At 36.5% G+C, this 22,279-nt stretch overlaps 1 protein-coding gene across 1 annotated transcript in view; it reads right to left on the bottom strand.

Annotated features, from left to right (window-relative positions):
- Positions 1-22,279, bottom strand: part of MAGI2 (membrane associated guanylate kinase, WW and PDZ domain containing 2) — a 986,849-nt gene that overhangs the window by 830,888 nt on the left and 133,682 nt on the right. Inside the window, exon 2 of the mRNA XM_053716523.1 lies at positions 17,947-18,162. Within this exon, the coding sequence (XP_053572498.1) occupies positions 17,947-18,162 (216 nt within the window). The remainder of the gene's footprint in view (positions 1-17,946; positions 18,163-22,279) is intronic.

The following is a 22,279-nucleotide window of genomic DNA, read 5'->3' as shown; positions in this document are numbered from 1 at the left end:
TATTGGAAAGTTGTTTAAAATAGCATGCCCTATTTGAATCATGAAAGTTTAATTTTGACTTGACTGGCCCTTTTAAGAGACACAGTCATTTTATTTGCTGCATCTTAAACAAATCATTTTAAAAATACTTTACTTTTTTCATACAATGGATGTTTCTGTACTGAGAAAAAAATATATATTTTTATTTCCCTTTATGTTTGCAACTGTCTACCAATAAATACTGATTATCATTCAGAGTAATCAGTCCTTAAAGGGACAGTAAACACCTTGTATTACAAGACATTTCTGTTGTGTTGCTATAGAATAACAATTTTTAAAACAAATGAACTTCCTTTTTATTGCAATTATTTTTCAATAGCCAAACTCAACCACCATTTGCCTTATTTGGATGAGCCAATCTAGGCTTTAGACAACAAGGTAAGCCACTGTCATAATGCTAGTATAAATTAATTTGTTTTGCAGTTATTATCAGTTTAAGTCAATTAGGGACATATATGTAGCAGGGTTAGTCTTGATAAGTCAGCAGGGTGTACTTCAATTTCTGAGAATAAGAAATTTCTCAGTTTTAAGAGCTAAATTATATGAAAGGGGGGCAAAATAAATAAATAAAATATACCGCAGAGTTGTTTCATTATCCATAACTAAACATTTTATATAAAAATCTCAAGGAGTTTACTGTCCCTTTAAGGCCCATTTGCAGTTGTTGTTTGCTTCAAAACCAAAATAAACAGCTTTTACTTAACATTTATTTTCATGAGAAGAAAATAATAAACAATAAAAGTGTTCAATACTTTTAATACACTAATGAAGGAAAAGCAACTATGTTTTGTTTCCTATGTATTTCTATGAGAAATTATGTTCAGTCGTACAGTTTAATAAGTAAATTATTTTATATGAGCTTTTCCACTTTATTAGTTACACCTGTACACCTGCTCAATGGTGCAAATATTTAATCAGTCAATCACGTGGAAGCAATTTAATGCAGAAAAACATGCAGAAAAGGTAAAGAGATTCAGTTGTTCAAATCAAAGATCAAAATGGGGAAGAAATGTGCTCTACATGACTGTAGAATGAATGAGCGTTGGTTCAAGAGGCAGTGGCTGCTAATTTCCTTGGATTTTCACACACAAAAGAAAAAAAGTGGTGTGAAAAACAAAAAACATTCACTAAGCAGGAGTTCAGCTGGGTGAAAATTCCTTGTTAATGAGAGGTCAGAAGAAGAGAATTGCCAGACTAGCTGATGCTGACAGGAAGGTGATATTAACTTTAATAACTACACATTACAATGTGATGAACAACACCTCAAACATTGAAACATTAAAGGGACACTGTACCCAATTTCTTTCTTTCATGATTCAGATAGAGCATGACATTTTAAGCAACTTTCTAATTTACTCCTATTATCAAATTTTCTTTATTCTCTTGGTATCTTTATTTTAAATGCAAGAATGTAAGTTTAGATGTCGGCCCATTTTTGGTGAACAACCTGGGTTGTCCTTGCTGATTGGTGGATAAATTCATCCACCAATAAAAAAGTGCTGTCCAGAGTTCTGAACCCCCAAAAAAGCTTAGATGCCTTCTTTTTAAAATAAAGATAGCAAGAAAACGAAGAATATTTGATAATAGGAGTAAATTAGAAAGTTGCTTAAAATTGCATGCTCTATCTGAATCACGAAAGAAAAACATTTGGGTTCAGTGTCCCTTTAAAGTAGATCGGCAAAAGAGCAAACCAGATTCCACTCCTGTCAGCTAATAATCTATGGCTACAGTGGACACAGGTTCACTATAACTGGACACTAGAATAACTTTACATGGTCTGAGGAATCTTGAATTCTACTGCAACATGCAGATGGTATGTTCAGAATTTGGTATTAACAACAGGAATCCATGTATCGATCCTGCATTGTGTCAATGGTTCAGGCTGGGTTGGTGTAATGGTGTGTAGAATATTTTCTTGGCACACATAGGGTGTATAGGACATTATTAAGTTTCACTGCAGTCCCTGAGTCCCTCTGGATCCTCTATTGTTGAACATTCATCAAGTTTGCTATACAAAGCATTGAGGCAGCTTTGCAAGTGATATGATGCTGAGTCCGGCTCTCTGGCAAGTTGTTGACTCCAAGCACCAGTTGGATGGGGCACTAGCTGACATTGGCACCTTATGTGATCCCTGTCTGTGGGGCTTGGAGCACAGAGGTAACCAAAATGTACCGGTGCTAGAGCCGTCAGTAATGTTTGGCACGACAGTGCTTACATTTCCTCATATTGTGACTGCTGAAATGTGTTGTATTCTCAGTTTGCAAAGCATATACTACCAAGAATCATTGAGGTTAATATTCTGTCATATTTACACTATTGAAATAGTTTATGTTTTGTTTAGATCCTTTAATGCCAACTGAGCATTGTTTAAAAACCACAGTCTACCTTAGTGCTGATCATGTGCATCCTTTTATGGCCACTGTCTACAGATCTTCTAAATCTGCTTCCACCAGGATAAAGCACCATGTACAGCAAATGTACTTCAAGCTAACTCCAGGAACATGACCATGAGTTCAGTGTACACCAATGGGCCTCCACCAGAGTTTAATCTAACAGAGCCCCTTAGAGATGTAACATAATCGTAGATTGGAAACGGACAAATCTGCAGCAGCTGTGTGATCCTATCATTTCAACATTGATCTGGGTCTCTAAGGAATGTTTTCAGCATCTTGTTGAATCTGTACCACAAAGAATTCCAATAGTTATAGGGGCAAGGGGGGGGGGGGAAGCATAGTATCCTGTATTTCTTTTACAAAGCAGGAACATCTGAGCAGTATTCAGAGTTACATTTAGTTCCCAGGTGATAACATAATAAGTTTATAAACTTGCACAGTATTTTGAAAACAATATGCTGTGGTGTACATGCATAGTGGGGACTTTTACATACATAAATTTATACATTTAAAGGGACAGTCAACACCAGAATTTTTGTTGTTTAAAAAGATAGATAATCCCTTTATTACCCATTCCCCAGTTTTGCAAAACCAACACTGTTATATTAATACACTTTTTACTTCTGTGACTAACTTGTATCTAAGCATCTTCTGACCGCCCCTAATCACATGACTTTTTGTTATTATCTATTGACTTGCATTTTAGCCAATTAGTGCAGTGTCTGCCACTAGCCACGGGCGTGATCACAATGCTATCTATATGGCCTACATGAGCTTGCTCTCCCCTGCTATGAAAAGTAAATAAAATAGAGGCGGCCTTCAAGTGCTTAGAAATTATCATATGTGCCTCCCTAGGTTTAGCTTTCAACTAGAATACCAATAGAACAAAACAAAATTGTTGATAAAAATAAATTGGAAAGTTGTTTAAAATTACATGCCCTATTTGAAAAATGAAAGTTTTTTTTTTACTTGAATGTCCCTTTAATGAAATAGGGTATTCCCTTTATTATATATATATAAGTAGATACAAATCCATAAATTGCAGAATTATTTCAAAATCCAAACTTTTTAATAAATAAAAAAAATATATTAAAAACTACCAGTTTTCTCCACAATTAAGTCACAAACCTCTTTAAATCTTTTTTTTCTTTTTCTTTGTGTTCTAAAATGCTAATGCTCCTCTATATTTATTTAAAACAACTGATACCTTTATGATTACAGTACTGTACTATCTTTATGATGATACTATTTATACAAAAGTAATACAAAATTATATAAAACTACCTTTAGGTTACATGTATAAGCTGTTGTAAATATTGCCTAAATGACGTATGATATTGTTGTTTACGCTTAGTCCCATTTTACAGATGCAAATATAAAAATATTGCAAAATCCAAACCATTACCGGTCCCAAGCAGTATAGAGGGTTTCCTATCTATATTTCCTATCTATATATGTATCTATCTCTATTACATACATACATACAGTATACATATATATATTTATATTACTTTGTTTAGTGATTGGCTTATGTTTAGTTTCAGTGACTAAACAAACGCACCAACCGCTTACTGCGAAACATAGAAAATTTGCCTTATTTGGGAAACAATTTACTTTTGTGAGTGATGTAGCAAGTGTTTTCTAGTATTGCTTAGTTTGCATGAGACCAGATTAACACAGGTGAGGGATTTTTCAAGGAGTGTACTCCAAGGGGCCAATTTATCAATGTCTGTCCGACATGATACACTGTAGCGTATCATGTCCGACAGACATCGCTGAATGCCAACAGCATACGCTGTCGGTATTTAACATTGCACAAAGAGTTCTGGTGAACTGCTGATTCGCGGCCAATCGTCTGCTAGCAGGGGGTGTCAATCAGTCCGATCATATAGGATCGGGCGGATTGCAGACCGCAGCCTCAGAGGCTGGGGACCAGTTATGGAGCAGCGGTCTTAAGGCTGAAGGCTCGCGTGAAAACAGGGGCATCAAGGGCCATTCCGCCTTTGATAAATAGGCCCCCAAGACTGCTCTGGATTTGTAAAGCCTTAAAAGAACAAAATAATAATTTTTTTAAAAGCAATGCACTTCCTTAATGCTGACATATAATATTAATATAAATGTAACTCCAACAGCATAAGGTTGTATTGTAAAGCTAGTGAGTGTACCTAAACCAGTCACTAATATAGGTTGTAGTTAAAAAAAAACAGAAAAACAATTAATCATAAATATGGCTAAAGGGACATTCTAGCTAACAAGTGAAGCTGGAGAGACTCCTTATTGCTGACAGAATGCTTTGAAGCTGATTAACTATACAGCAGAGTGAAGTGAGCCTTAAAGGGACAGTATACACCAATTTTCATATAACTGCGTGTAATATACACTACTATAAAGAATATGCACAGATACTGATATAAAAATCCAGTATAAAACAGTTTAAAAACGTACTTAATAGCTTCCAGTTTAGCACTGTTTAAAAGGTTACAGGAACACCCACTGCAAGTGGGAAATAGCAGACACTCTCTCCCTCCCCCTTCCTTTGCATATGAAAAAACTCTTTACACAAACAGAAGCAAGCTGGAGTAGGTATACGTCGGTATTCTCCTAAAACTTTGGGGCTTGGTTAGGAGTCTGAAAATCAGAGCAATGTTATTTAAAAATAAGCAAAACTATCATTTAAAAAAAAAAAAAAACTGTATGGGCTATATAAATGGATCATCTACAAAACATTTATGCAAATAAAAATCTAGTGTATAATGTCCAATACAACAATAAATACATTTATAAACAATACATAAAAACAAGATGTTTTACTGCATGCAAGAATGTGAAATACATAAATATTAATCAAAGCATGCACTATTGGGATTAGGAACAGTTTATTATCTTAGTTTATAATATTAAAAATACTGACTAAATTAAAGGTTATACACTCAATTTGTATAGTAACACTAAAACTGTTCCTTAGATACAGATAATTAAATGAAATAAAATACATACTGTATTCAATTTCTTTGTTATTGCACTTTAGGATAAATCTAGCAGAGATGAGTTAATAATAAAAAGGATATACATGACAGAGTTATTACCTTGAATATTCATTAATTGAACATAGTGGTGATTTGTCCTATTCATTCAATAAAATAAAATCTTATATATAAGGAATACACTTTAATCCTATTTCCCAGCCAGCTGTTCAATCAGATAGCATTTAGTAACATATTTTATTCCATCATCTAAAGGAGAATAGATGGAAGCTATTTTTAAAACCTCTACCAGCCTTCACCTTGAGAACATATTGGCTTTAAAATACAGTTAATTTTAAAAAAGTATATATGAAGTATCTATTAATGTATTATATATTAAACCTAGTAATCTAACCAGGGTATTTAAAAATAGTCTATTCAGAAAAAAGGTAATAATAGAGATATGTAAAAAGTTACATTTTAACTGTGTCGAAAAAAATAATAATCTTAATAATAGGTATAATTGAACAATGGGTAAGATATGTGAGGAATGCAGTTGATAAATATGCAAAGATATGAGCAAATCCGTGAGTGTGCCATGCGAAAGACACAATGAAGGGGGCATTTAAGATCATAGATCCTTAAACAAGAATGTAAAATGATTGTAAATTTAAAATAAAAAAGGAAGAAAATCAACACATGCCATTGAAGAGGTCATAATCAAATTGTTGATTATAAAAACAAAATAGTTTAAAAATGTTCTAGCAATTATAATGAGAAAGGTTGTGATACTGTATATTAAGACTAAAAAATATCTCTCTAATACATGAGAGGAAGAAATTATAAAGATTTAAAGGACCATTAAATGCAGTATAATGACATGATCAACAAAAGCATAATAAAACTTACTTTAAATTTCAAATGAGCTGCAAATGTTGTCCTAAATACTGTCAAAGCTTTCTTTAATTTCCCTGTCCACTGAATCATGTGACTGCTATCAGCCAATCAAAGTCTCCTATGCACCTAGTAGGAGCTGGTGTTTTAGAAATTCTGCACATTATTAAACTGTGCATACTCATCCAAGGATGAGCAACTTTAATTTTACAATAGTTTGTTTACACAATAGTTTTACAGACAAAGGATTCGGTTAGACTTTAAGGGCCCCATCCCATATGCAGCGTCGCCCGCAAAAGCCGGCGACGCCAGTTTTTGCGCGGGTTTTAGTTTTTTTACCCATAGACTAACATATAAAAGATGCGCAATTTGGTATCCAATATCCAGCGCAAGGACTTACGTAGCAAAAATGGAGAAATCTTACTCCATTTTCACCTCGCCATAAAAAGCAGCCGTAGAAAGCCTTGCGCTGAGTATTGGAGCACCGTAACTCCCTAAAATACCTGGAAAAAAAAACTAACACCTAACACATGCGCAATGTCTATCTACCTGTCAACCGCAATCCCCCACCGCAATAACTAATAAAAAAGTGTATTAACCCCTAAACCGCCATAGCCCACATTGCCTATTAAATTTATTTACCCCTATCCTGCCCCCCCCCACACCGTTGCCACTATAATAAAGTGATTAACCCTTAACCCTAACCCTAACACCCCCTAACTTAATTATTATTTAAATAAATCTAAATAATATTACTATTAACTAAAGTATTCCTATTTAAAACTAAATACTTACCTCTAAAATAAACCCTAAGATAGCTACAATATAATTAATAATTACATTGTAGCTATTTTAGGATTTATTTTTATTTTACAGGCAACTTTATATTTATTTTAACTAGGTACAATAGCTATTAAATAGTTAATAACTATTTAATAGCTACCTAGTTAAAATAATTACAAAATTACCTGTAAAATAAATCCTAACCTAAGTTACAAATACACCTAACACTACAATATCATTAAATTAATTAAATAAATTAGCTACAATTATCTAAAATTAAATACAATTAAATAAACTAAACTATAGTACAAAAAAACAAACACTAAATTACAAAAAATAAAAAAAATTACAAGAAGTTTAAACTAAGTACACCTAATATAAGCCCGCTAATAAAATAAAAAAGTCCCCCAAAATAATAAAATGCCTACCCTATACTAAATTACAAATAGCCCTTAAAAGGGCCTTTTGTAGGGCATTGCCCCAAAGTAATCATCTCTTTTACCTGTAAAAAAAAGAAGAATCCCCCCCCAACATTACAACCCACCACCCACACACCCCTACTCTAAAACCCACCCGATCCCCCCTTTAAAAAAAACCTAACACTACCCCATTGAAGATCACCCTACCTTGAGCTGTCTTCACCCAGCCGGGCCGAAGTCTTCATCCGATGGGGCAGAAGAGGACATCCAGACCGGCAGAAGTCTTCATCCTATCCGGGCAGAAGAGGACATCCGGACCAGCAGACATCTTCATCCAAGCGGCATCTTCTATCTTCATCCATCCGATGTGGAGCGGCTCCATCTTGAAGACCTCCAGCGCGGAGTATCCTTCCAGCACGACGGACTAACGACGAATGACGGTTCCTTTAAATGACGTCATCCAAGATGGAGTCCCTCAAATTCCGATTGGCTGATAGGATTCTATCAGCCAATCGGAATTAAGGTAGGAAAAATCCGATTGGCTGATTTAATCAGCCAATCAGATTGAAGTTCAATCCAATTGGCTGATTGGATCAGCCAATAGAATGCGAGGTCAATTCTATTGGCTGATCCAATCAGCCAATCGGCTTGAACTTCAATCCGGCTTTTTTTTACAGGTAAAAGAGATGATTACTTTGGGGCAATGCCCCGCAAAAGGCCCTTTTAAGGGATATTTGTAATTTAGTATAGGGTAGGGCATTTTATTATTTTGGGGCGCTTTTTTTAATTTATTAGGGGCTTAGATTAGGTGTAATTAGTTTAAACTTCTTGTAATTTTTTTTATTTTTTGTAATTTAGTGTTTTGTTTGTTTATTTAATTTAATTGTATTTTATTTTAGCTAATTGTAGTTAATTTTAATTTATTTATTGATAGTGTAGTGTTAGGTGTATTTGTAACTTAGGTTAGGATTTATTTTACAGGTAATTTTGTAATTATTTTAACTAGGTAGCTATTAAATAGTTATTAACTATTTAATAGCTATTGTACCTAGTTAAAATAAATACAAAGTTGCCTGTAAAATAAAAATAAATCCTAAAATAGCTACAATGTAATTATTAATTATATTGTAGCTATCTTAGGGTTTATTTTAGAGGTAAGCATTTAGTTTAAATAGGAATAATTAAGTTAATAATAGTAATATTATTTAGATTTATTTAAATAATAATTAAGTTAGGGGGGTATTAGGGTTAGGGTTAGGTTTAGGGGGTAATAACTTTATTATAGTGGTGGCGACGTTGACGGCGGCAGATTAGGGGTTAATAGATTTAATAGGCTATGTGGGCTACGGCAGTTTAGGGGTTAATACTAGGATAGGTTTATTGCGGTGTGGGCTATGGCGATTTAGGGGTTAATACTAGGATAGGTTTATTGCGGTGTGGGCTATGGCAGTTTAGAGGTTAATAATTAGGCTTATTGCGTTGTGAGGGGTTGTCGGTCTAGGGGTTAATACATTTATTATTAGGAGTGAGAGGGGGTATTGCGAATATAGGGGTATACGTGTCGGGCTTATTTTTGGGAGGTAGGTTAGACAGTTACGGGAGATTTAACATTTTAGTTAGTTTTGTTAGGCGCAGGCAGTTTCTAAAGTGCTGTAAGTCACTGGCGACTCCAGAAATTTGTAGTTACACTCATTTCTGGACATCGCTAGTTTATCCGACTTACGGCACTTTAGGAACTGCCGGCGGGGTATATGTAATACCCCGATGTGCGAGGTGAAATTACGGGCGGCGCGGTTCCCTCGCTTGCGCTGAAAACTACGCCGTATATCGGATCATGCCCCAACTAACTAAAATAGCTTCTCCAAATGTATAAGATGTGTTGAAACTGTGAAGTATGAGGATTTATTGCAACAATGTATAATACTGTTACAAACATTGTTGCAGACTTTGTATGGGCATATGTGCATGCTCCTGAGTTTACCTACGTATGCTCTTCAATAGGTACCAAGAGAATGAATTCAATTTGATAACAAAAGTAAATTTGACTGTTTTATATTTCATGCTATATCTGAATCAAGAAAGTTTAATGTGGCTATAAAAAAGGAGATATGGAGTTGAAAGTAACTATTCTGTGCTTTATAGATAAAAAAAAATATATGTATTGAGTACCATGAAGAGGTGACATATTGGACTTAGGTAAATTATGTTTGCAATGACATTGAAATCTGATAAAAAAAAATTAAACAGAGAAAATAATATTTACAAGGTACTTGTGAAGCAAAGGTTTTTAATGCTGAGTTTTGTATAATGATAAAATAATTGTACGAAGATGGAAAAGTTACCAAGAGACGAAACAACAAGTATAAAACCGATATAGCTCTTATTATACTGTATGCTAATGCAATCAGTATGATTGGTCAACAGAGATGATGAGGAATATATTCAGTTTTGTGTTAGGCAGAAAATGAATGATATATAAAGTCTTATTGCAAGGTTGCTTAAGTGGGTCACATTATTATAATATACAGTTAAGGTTCTTATATAACACACATAAGAAATGTTAAATTCTAAAGAAACATGCAAGTTAAAATGAAACCATGATTCAGACCTAGGGCCCGATTTATCAATGTCCGCCCCACATTGATAAATCGGCATTTATCATTGCACAAGCATTTTGTGTGAAATTCTTGTGCAATACCGCCCCCTGCACATTCTCGGCCAATCGGCTGCTAGCAGGGGTGTCAATCATCCAGATCGTATCTGATCGGGATGATTGCTGTCTGCCGCCTCCGAAGTGACGGACGAGTTAAGGAGCAGCCGTCTTAAATCTACCCCTAGCATACAACTGAAAACAAATACCCATCTTACTTTTGTTATTAAATTTACATCTTTGAAACTAAGGTCCTTTCCATCACAGCATACTGAGGTAGGCTCATGTAGTCATTTTACATATACATTTTCTGAGGCACCAGCTCCTACTAAGAATTTGTAAAAAGTTCACACATATATAAATATGAGTCTGTGATTGGCTGATGGCTGTTATATAAGGAAATCAAAAGAAAGTTTGACATTTGACAGAATTTTTTTTTACTGCTTATATGAAATTGAAAGAAAGTGAGGTGAGGTAAAGGTGAGGATCAAAGGGATATGATACCCAAACATGATCTTGATTCCAGTTTACTTCTATTATCCAATTTGCTTTGTTCTCATGATATTCTGTGTTGAAGAGATACCTAGATAGGTGTCTGGAGCACTACATGGCAGGAAATAGTGCTGCCATATAGTGCTCTCGCAAATTGAAAACTTTCTTGCAAAACTGTTGCCAAATAGTGCTCCAGAAATAAGCCGGCTCTTAAGCTTATGTCCCTGCATTTCAACAAAAGATACCAAGAGAACAAGGAAAATTGATAATAGAAATTTGTTTAAAATCACATGCTCTATCTGAATCATGAAAGAAAAATGTTGCCTTAAGATTATTTACCCAGACTTCTGGTAAGCGGAATATAAGGATGATATGTATTAATTTTCATTTAGTACTTTTATTTTTGGGAGGGGTTTAAGAAATTGGGGGGCATTTATAATGGGGAGGGCATCAGGTGGAGGAACTATCAATTAGGATGGTTTACTGTGGGGGATTTATTATAAGTGGGGGTTTGTGATTTTTTTTTGCAGTGAAAGAGGATCATAGTGTGTTATTTAAGGGGGTCATTAGTCACAGTTGGGGATAATAACAGTACAACAAGTTACAGGTTAGGGTTAATTGCAGGCTGGGGGACTAGGACAACACTGATACTTAAAGGGACATAATGCTCATATGCTAAATCACTTGAAACTGATGCAGTATAACTGTAAAAAGCTGACAAGAAAATATCACCTGAGCATCTCTATGTAAAAAAGATATTTTACCTCACAACTTCCTCAGCTCAGCAGAGTAAGTCCTGTTTAAAAAGTTATACTCAGTTGCTGTCCAGCTGCAGGTAAAAATAAAAATTAAGAAATGAACAGCAGTCAATCAGCATCAACAGTGCTGAGGTCAGACTCATGAACTCTTTTACTGTGATCTCATGAGATTTGACTTAACTGTCATGAGATTTCATAGAATACTTCATTAAACTGAATAGGGAAATAAGATGAGTGTTCACGAAGCTCACTCCCTTAGCTGTCCCGGGACAGGCATACTGATTTGCTGCTTAGAAGTCCTTTACAATGGGATGTGGCTACTGAGGAACTTTTGAGGTAAAATATCTTTCTTTTTTACATAGAGATGTTCAGGTGATATTTTCTAGTCAGCTTTTTACAGCTATGCTGCATCACTTTCAAGTGCTTCAACATTTGGGTATCATGGCCCTTTAAAAAAAACTACTTGAATTTTTGTATAATTTAAAAAGATAGATAATTCCTTTATTACCAATTCCCCAGTTTTGCATGACCAACACTGTTATACTAATATAAGTTTTACCTCTGTGATTACCTTTTATCTAAGCCTCTGCAGACTGCCCCCTTATCTCAGTTCTTTTGACTGACTTGCAATTTAAATAATCAGTGCTGGCAATCAGTTCTTCCTTGCCATATGAAGGCAGATATACGTTTTGCCCCTGGCTGCAGTCTCTACTGTCAAAGCAGACAGCGAAGACCGCAGCATGCACCAGAGTGTTAGCCATTGGTAATACATACGAAGTACACTGAGAAAAGTACTGTGCGATGTATTACCTACGTCCAATTGGTTTAAAGGTTTAAAGTATTCAATATTTTTAAAGGATTATCAATAGTGTTTAAATTGTTTCATTACGTTTTGTTCTATAAGAATATGTTACGTTTTAGGGAAACCTTTTAAAGAATATTACACAGCAGTTTGGTTAAACAACATTCAATTTAAGAAAAACTATTAGAGAACCATTATATACAGTAGGATTGCATAATAGCAATTACTCTGAATTTTAACTGAGCAGTAGGTTTGGTTTTTTTCCTGACAAATTTTCAATTTTACTTCATTTGCTGACCCCCAGTATCACGTGACAGCCATCAGTCAATCACAGACTCATACACTTATATGCTGTAAACTCCTGAACATGCTAGGTAGTAGCTGGTGCCTCCGAATAAAAAGACTGTGCACAATTCGATATTGGAAGTACATTGGAAGATCTCTTAAAACTGCATGTTCTATCTGACTCATGAATGTTTAATTTTGACATTAATGTCCCTTTGAGTATTTGAAAGAAAACTATATTTTGTATTAAAAACATTTCAGGTCAAGCTTTTTAAACTAATATTAAAGCTATCAGGAAATGCAGATTGATCACTAGCTAGTAGGAACGATTTCTACAACTGATGAATAGCGATTTGCCTACAATAACAATGAAAAACTTTTATTTCCAGAACAGGCGAACAAATGGGAGTCAAAATACCCTCTTTTAGACACAACAGAGAAAAAATAATGACATTAAACTAATGTCCTTCATTATATACTAAGGGCACAATTCTCAAAAGCTCACTGGAATGGAGAGGACTCAAGCATTGTATTGTATATTAGTTAACTCCCCTTTCAGATATAAACAGTCCCCAAGGTACAAATTACCTTTAAAACAATCCCTGAAGATCCTCATAAAACTAACAAGGCATCTTATAGACCAGACCTGAGAGCTTTAGCGCATCAGGCCCTGAGTGCTGTGAATATAGGTGTAAGGTCCAGCTAATCAGAAAATGCTTTGAAGTATGAATAGCTTCTTAGTTTAACCCTTTGAGTGCTAAGCACTTTCCCACCTGGGTGCTAAGCTGATTTGAGGGGTTTTTAATTTTAATTTTTTTGAAATATTTTTTTTTAAAAATATATATTTTTTCTTTCAGATCCCCACTTATACCGTTGGAAAGGTTAGACAATGACCTTTCTAACGGTAGGTCTTAGGGGTCTGTGGCTGCTTAGATGCCTGAGATACAGGCTTCTAAGCAGCATGCCCCCTTTTCCTATACTTATTGTATTTTGTTAATAAAGTTGCATGGTGACGTCATCACGTCATTGCTCGGAGACATCATCACGTCATTGCACAGTGACGTCATCGCGTCATTGCGCGGTGACGTCATCACGTTATTGCGCGTGACATCACCATGCAAAACGTGAAGTCCCGGTGATGCCTGTCACTATACAGGCCCGATTGCCGGGGTAGGAGCGGGTGGGAGCCCCCAGATCTCCCTCAAGGTGGGAGAGTGCTAGCAACGTCTCTGAGCCGTCGTTAGCACTCAAGGGGTTAAAGAGACATTCCGATCAAAATCTAAATCCACATAGATTAATTACTTCTTTAGATAGAAACATATTTGCAATATACATGTACAGGTAGCCCTCAGTTTACGCCAGGGTTAGGTTCCAGAAGGAATGGTTGTAAATCGAAACCGTTGTAAATTGAAACCCAGTTTATAATGTAAGTCAATGGGAAGTGAGGGAGATAGGTTCCAGGCTCCTCTCAAAATTGTCATAAGTAACATCTAATACATTATTTTTAAAGCTTTGAAATGAAGATTTTAAATGCTAAACAGCATTATAAACCTACTAAAATTATCACACAACACAGAATATATAATAAAACTAAGTTAAATGAACAAAAACATTTGCTAAACAGCATTATAAACCTAATAAAATAATCACACAACACAGACTTCACTTGCATTTTTCTGAAAACAGTTCTTTCTATGCATTCCAATCTGGACTGATTTATAGACAGGAATATCTTGTTCCTTTGAAATCTGCTTGATAGCTCAGGTCTGGTTAAACTGATTAATTTCAACTTGCTCCGCTTTGCTGCAACACAAGCAGACAGCTCCACCTACTGGCTATTTTAATAAATGCATTGCTTCTCAATGCTTTTCAATAGCAGTCACATGACTGGAAAAAAGGTTGTTATTCTGAAACGGTGTAAATTGAACAGTTGTAAAACGAGGGCCACCTGTATTGGCAAAAATGCTTTTAGTAAAAGTTAGCACTTTTTAAAAGTTAACTTCTTCTCTGCACGTGCATGTGAAGCATAGTTAGATATTCCCAGTGCACCAGCATTTTAAATACTGCAGCTGCTCAGAGCTCAAGTGGGGCTTGTATGACGCCAGCAATTAACAAACTGAGTCATTACCATATGGAACAAGCACCTAAGGCTCTCTGAGCAAGTGCTGTGTTTAAAATGCTGGTGCACAGTGCATACTTAAATACACTTTTGAAATAGCTATAGCTTTTATTAGAAGAAATGTTGCTAATACATGCATATTACAAAAAATCCTTCTATTCAGAACTGAAATGCATCCATGTGGATTCCAATTTTGGCTGCAATGTCCCTTTTAGGACTGGAGAAGTTTAAAGAACTTTGTTGTGATGAAATCACTGGGGAGGTGTCAGTGTAAAAATCAAGTAGCTGCGGTCTAGACAAACAAAGTAACAGAGAATGAGAGAGATGAAGAATAGACAAATTGGATGATGGATGGATTGATAGATAGATAGATAGATAGATAGGATGATGGATAGATTGAAACACAGATAAAAAGAATAGATAGACAGAAAGCAAGATAGTGTGTGTAATATATATATATATATATATATATATATATATATAGTAGTGAAGAAAAGGAATGCACCCCTGGCGAGTGCATCCCTTTTCTTCACTACTATCAATATTTTGGAAGCACCCTGGGTGAACTGTTAACCGTGAGTGCTGGCCTGCCTGCTGTTTATATATATATATATATATATATATATATATATATATATACACTTATATACAGTATCCCACAAAAGTGAGTACACCCCTCACATTTTTGTAAATATTTTATTATATCTTTTCATGTGACAACACTGAAGAAATGACACTTTGCTACAATGTAAAGTAGTGAGTGTACAGCCTGGATAACAGTGTAAATTTGCTGTCCCCTCAAAATAACTCAACACACAGCGATTAATATATTAACCATTGGAAACAAAAGTGAGTACACCCCTAAATGGAAATGTTCAAATTGGGCCCAATTAGCCACTTTCCCTCGCCGGTGCCATGCAACTCGTTAGTGTTACAAGGTCTCAGGTGTGAATGGGGAGCAGGTGTGTTAAATTAGGTGTTATCGCTCTCACACTCTCTCATACTGGTCACTGAGAGTTCAACATAGCACCTCATGGCAAAGAACTCTCTGAGGATCTGAAAAAAGAATTGTTGCTCTACATAAAGATGGCCTAGGCTATAAGAAGATTGTCAAGACCATAAAACTGAGCTGCAGCATGGTGGGCAAGACATTCACAGGACAGGCTCCACTCAGAACAGGCCTCGCCATGGTCGACCAAAGAATTTGAGTGCACGTGCTCAGCGTCATATCCAGAGGTTGTCTTTGGGAAATAGACATATGAGTGCTGCCAGCATTGCTGCAGAGGTTGAAGGGGTGGGGGTCTGCCTGTCAGTGCTCAGACCAAACGCAGCACACTGCATCAAATTGGTCTGCATGGCTGTCGTCCCAGAAGGAAGCCTCTTCTAAAGATGATGCACAAGAAAGCCCGCAAACAGTTTGCTGAAGACAAGCAGACTAAGGACATGGATTACTGGAAACTTGAAAAAAATGTTGTGGGAATTAAGAACACACACTTATATCGTTCAAAAAAGAAAAAATGAGGAAACATAGTATGCCTCTTGTATAGAGCATATAACAGTATGCAAAATCACCCCAGTGAACCTTCAATGTGCTGGTAATCAATGAAGTTCAGCAATAATACACTGATAATTATATACAAGGGTTCAATTATGAAGTATGCAACAAATCATGCTCCATTTATGTGGCCTGTCCATACGGAGCTAAAATAGCAAATGTCATACACCTTCCCTAGTGATAGGGCTACAAGTACGGCTAAAAGCCGAAACATGTCGTTTTCTGTATCCTGTACTAAGGTTTTACCCAGGGTATATGTAACCCTTATGTTCTTATTAATATAATACAATAAAGTTAATAAATTTTAACCCCACCGGCTCGGTGCTCCTTACCCTCCTTTTTTGCTATGGATTACTGGAACCATGTCCTGTGGTCCAATGAGACCATGATAAACTTATTTAGCTCAGATGGTGTCAAGCATGTGTGGCGGCAACCAGGTGAGGAGTACAAAGATAAGTCAAGCATGGTGGTGGGAGTGTCATAGTCTGGGCCTGCATGAGTTCTACTGGCACTGGGGAGCTACAGTTCATTGAAGGAACCATGAATGCCAACATGTACTGTGACATACTGAAGCAGAGCATGATCCCCTCCCTTCAGAGACTGGGCCGCAGGGCAGTATTCCAACATGATAACGACCCCAAACACACCTCCAAGAGGACCACTGCCTTGCTAAAGAAGCTGAGGATAAAGGTGATAGACTGGCCAAGCATGTCTTCAGACCTAAACCCTATTGAGCATCTGTGGGGCATCCTCAAACGGAAGGTGGGGGAGCACAAGGTCTCTAACCTCCACCAGCTCCGTGATGTGGTCATGGAGGAGTGAAAGAGGACTCCAGTGGCAACCTGTGAAGCTCTGGTGAACTCCATGCCCAAGATGGTTAATGCAGTGCTTGAAAATAATGGTGGCCACACAAAATATCTAGACTTTGGGCCCAATTTGGACATTTCCACTTAGGGGTGTACTCACTTTTGCTGCCAACGGTTTAGACATTAATGGCTGTGTGTTGAGTTATTTTGAGGGGACAGCAAATTTACACTGTTAAACAGGCTGTACACTCACTACTTTACATTGTAGCAAAGTGTAATTTCTTCAGTGTTGTCACATGAAAAGAAATATAATAAAATATTTACAAGAATGTGATTGGTGTACTCACTTTTGTGAAATACTGTATGTCTGTGTGTATAGGTAGATAGATAGATAGATAGATAGATAGATAGATAGATAGATAAAGATATATAGGTAGTGCTACAAAAATGCACTCACACTTAGTGGTTCATTTCAGGGGTGTTTGAGGAAGAAACATCCAAAATAATGACACAAGGCTCAACACTCACTCCAAATTCCACCTTTTTTGTGATGTTTTTCCCCAAAACATCAACAATAAAGTGGAATTTGAGTGCTGAGCCTTGTTGAGATATTTATATATAGTATGTATGTATTGGACAGCCAGTCAAATACATTCGTTTACATGAATATATAGAGAGAACTAATCTTGTCAGCAAGCTTTTAATATGGATACACTAGCTTGCCAATGCTGCTGTGTAAAAGACTTGAAAGCATGAATGGCACAGGAGGGTTTAAAACACTGCTCCATTGTTAATTATGGTAATAAAAATATGTCATTATTACCTAGACAAAACAACGATTTACATTTTCTCATTACCCTCAAGACCCAAAATGCATTTCAGCACAAAACACTGCAGCAAAATATTTGGCACCAAAAGCTTCTATACACAGAGCTTAATATGAATGGAAATAAAACTGAAAATGAATCATTGTTTTGTTTATACTGACCTGGTGTTACAGAGATCCCATTTCCGTTTACCACAGGTCTTTCTTCTTCTTCCTCTTCGGGAGGTTCAATCCCCGTCTTCTCCATGTTGCTTACAGACTTATTGCGCTTACGTTTCCCCTCGACTCTTGGAATGCCGCCAGGAAAGAAATGGTCTGTTGCATTTATCAGAAGAGGGGCCGGTTCAGCTGGAGGCTTAGGAGTGCCGTAGTAATTTTCTGTGAATACATAAAATATTTACAGATTACTACCTAGGAAGTAGCTGTGGAAATCATCCAATTTAATGGGCATGTCATGAAATACAATGTCGCCCTACACGCGAGGCTGTAAAGCACAATGTTAAATTAAATACATCCATATCATACACATACTTCTAGTTTGGAAATAGAGCACTAGCATCTGCTATGGTTTCTGTTCACTGATTATCCATTCAAATAAAAAATTGTCAGCTGTTTTCTGTTGCTGTTTACTTTGCAACTTGCCTTGCAAACCCTGTGGCATATTTCTTGTGTCTTTTACGTTATATATGATGCATTGCTGGATAGATGGTTAGCTAAACTGAAAACAAAATCCATTTGCAAAAAAAAAAAAAAAAAAAGATTACCATTTATTTTCTAACCTTTTTTTTTCATTAGAGTCTTTTGTAAGCATCATGGAAGTTTTGTGATAAATTTTTACTATGTTTTGTTTTTTATTTTACAGTGTAAAGGATGAGTTTGAATAGACTCTTAATTGCTCATGATAGATTTATTCATCAGGAAATGTTTTTAAACACACATTGTGCAATGATGTGGATTTGTGCCTCTGAGTTTAAACTATTTATGTATTTCTATCATAATGATACATTAAAGAAGCCCTGGATTATGGGCTTATAAAAAGTAAGGTTTCCAAAAGTTGTTAGGAACCAATGGTTTATGGTAAAGACAGGCCACTTTTTAACACATATGGGGCCACAGATCAATGCTTTAGAAGCCTTAAATGATTGTTAAAAGGAATTTCATAATCAACAAATGCATTAAAAAATACATATATATTTACACACAACATACCCACACACATATTAATATGTAGCCATATTTTAAAAGGACAGTCAACACTAAAATTGTTGTTAAAAAGGTAGTTAATGGCCTCTATGTATCAAGCATTCTACTTACCTGCATTCGCCGGCCCAATGCGCTCGCCTAAGCTCGCCTACCATCGCCGCCGCAGAACTGAATACGTTCGCCAAAGTTATCAAGAAAGCTGTCAAGAAGCCGCGCACCAAGTACGGTGCGATGAGCAGCGGACTGTTGTTAACTAACAGTCATCGATCTCGCTGCTCATCGGCTTCTTTGCAGCTTTCTTGCTAGCCTGTCACTAAGCACCCACACTAAACTGTTTTACCCCCTAAACCGCCGCTCCCGGAGCCCCACGCAACTAAATAAAGTTATTACCCCTAAACTGCCGCTCCTGGACCCCGCCGCAACTATAATAAATATATTAACCCCTAAATCGCCGCTCCCGGACCCCGCCGTCACCTACATTATACCTATTTACCCCTAGTCTGCCGCCCCCTATACCGCCACCGCCTACATAAAGTTATTAACCCCTATCCTGCCGATCCCGGACCCCGCCGCAACTAAATAAATTGTTTAACCCCTAAACCACTGCTCCCGGACCCCGCCGCAACTAAATTAAATGTTTAACCCCTAAACCGCCACTCCCGGACCCTGCCGCAACTAAATTAAATGTTTAACCCCTAAACCGCCACTCCCAGACCCCGCCACAACTAAATTAAATGTTTAACCCCTAAACTGCCGCTCCCGGACCCCGCCGCCACCTATATTAAACTTATTAACCCCTAAACCTAAGTCTAACACTAACACCCCCCTAACTTAAATATTATTTAAATAAATCTAAATAACATTACAATTATTAACTAAATTATTCCTATTTAAAACTAAATACTTACCTGTAAAATAAACCCTAAGATTCCTACAATATAACTAATAATTACATTGTAGCTATTTTAGGATTTATTTTTATTTTACAGGCAAATTTGTATTTATTTTAACTAGGTACAATAGCTATTAAATAGTTAATAACTATTTAATAGCTACCTAGTTAAAATAATTACAAAATTACCTGTAAAATAAAACCTAACCTAAGTTACAAATACACCTAACACTACACTATCATTAAATTAATTTAAAAAATTAACTACAATTACCTAAAATTAAATACAATTAAATAAACTAAACTATAGTACAAAAAAAACCAAACACTAAATTACAGAAAATAAAAATTTTTTTCAAGAACTTTAAACTAATTACACCTAATCTAAGCCCCCTAATAAAATAAAAAGCCCCCCAAAATAATAAAATGCCCTACCCTATACTAAATTACAAAGTAATCAGCTTTTTTACCAGCCCTTAAAAGGGCTTTTTGCGGGGCATTGCCCCAAAGTAATCATCTCTTTTACCTGTAAAATAAAATACAACCCCCCCGAACATCACAACCCAGCACCCACACTCCCTACTCTAAAACCCACCCAAACCCCCCTTAAATAAACCTAACACTAACCCCCTGAAGATCACCCTACCTTGAGATGTCTTCACCCAACCGGGCCGAATTCTTCATCCATGCGGGGCAGAAGAGGTCCTCCATCCGGCCAAAGTCTTCATCCAAGCGGCGTCTTCTATCTTCAATCATCCAGAGCGGAGTGGAGCCATCTTCCATCCAGCCGACAAGGAGCCATCTTCTTCCAACGACGTCCTAACACCGAATGCCTGGTCCTTTAAATGACGCCATCAAAGATGGCGTCCCTCGAATTCCGATTGGCTTATAGGATTCTATCAGCCAATCGGAATTAAGGTAAGAAAAATCCGATTGGTTGATATAATCAGCCAATCGGATTGAAGTTCAATCTGATTGGCTGATTGGATGAGCCAATAGAATGCGAGGTCAATTCTATTGGCTGATCCAATCAGCCAATCAGATTGAACTTCAATCCTATTGGCTGATTACATCAGCCAATCTGATTTTTCCTATCTTAACCCCTTAATGACAGAGGACGTACCAGGTACGTCATAGGAAAAAACTCCCTTAGTGACAATTGACGTACCTGGTACGTCCTCTGTTGTCTGAAGTGCTGGAAGCGATCACGATTGCTTCCAGCTGCTTCCAAGGGATTGTAGTGATGCCTCAATAAATTATGCCGAAAATGAAAGTAAAAAAAAAAGACCAATGTGGAAGCAGGGGGATCTTAGCTCTTTAGTAAGGGATCTGGGAGGGGGAGGGATGTAGATCGTTTAGGGGGGCCAGCTACACTACAGAAAACAAGTATTACATAGAAAAAAGTAAAAAAAAAACTATTTTGGGGGGCAAATTGGGTACTGGCAGACAGCTGCCAGTACCCAAGATGGCGGCAAATAGTTAGAGGGGGAGGTTTAGAGAGATGTATTGGGGGGGGATCAGGGAGGTTGTGGAGTAAGGGGGGATCCATCACTGCAGACTGTATGAAAAAATTAAAAAAATAATAATAAATTATTTTTATTTCAGTACTGGCAGACTTTCTGCCAGTACTTAAGATGGCGGTGACAATTGTGAGGTGGGGGAGGGAAGAGAGCTGTTTGAGGGGGGTCAGGGGGGATCAGGGGGTGGGATGTGTCAGGTGGGAGGCTGATCTCTACGCTAAAGCTAAAAATTAACCCTACAAGCTACCTAATTAACCCCTTAACTGCTGGGCATATTACAAGTGTGGTGCACAGCAGTATTAAACGGCCTTATTATTACCAAAAAGCAACACCAAAGCCATATATGTCTGCTATTTCTGAACAAAGGGGATCCCAGAGAAGCATTTACAACCATTTGTGCCATAATTGCACAAGCTGTTTGTAAATAATTTCAGTGAGAAACCTAAAATTGTGAAAAATTTAAGTTTTTTTTTTTATTTGATCGTATTTGGCGGTGAAATGGTGGCATGAAATATACCAAAATGGGCCTAGATCAATACTTTGGGATGTCTTCTAAATATAAATATATACATGTTAAGGGATATTCAGGTATTCCTGAAAGATATCAGTGTTCCAATGTAACTAGCGCTAATTCTGGAAAAAAGTGGTTTGGAAATAGCAAAGCGCTACTTGTATTTATGGCCCTATAACTTGCAAAAAAAGCAAAGAACATGTAAACATTGGATATTTCTAAACTCAGGACAAAATTTAGAAACTATTTAGAATGTTTTTTTTTTGGTGGTTGTAGATGTGTAACAGATTTTGGGGGTCAAAGTTAGAAAAAGTGTGTTTTTTTTCAATTTTTTCCTCATATTTTACATTTTTTTATAGTAAATTATAA

The sequence above is a fragment of the Bombina bombina genome, chromosome 6, assembly GCF_027579735.1.
Source record: "Bombina bombina isolate aBomBom1 chromosome 6, aBomBom1.pri, whole genome shotgun sequence".
Lineage (NCBI taxonomy): Eukaryota > Metazoa > Chordata > Amphibia > Anura > Bombinatoridae > Bombina > Bombina bombina.
Note: the sequence above shows the minus strand (reverse complement) of the source record. Positions and strands in the feature narration are given on the sequence as shown.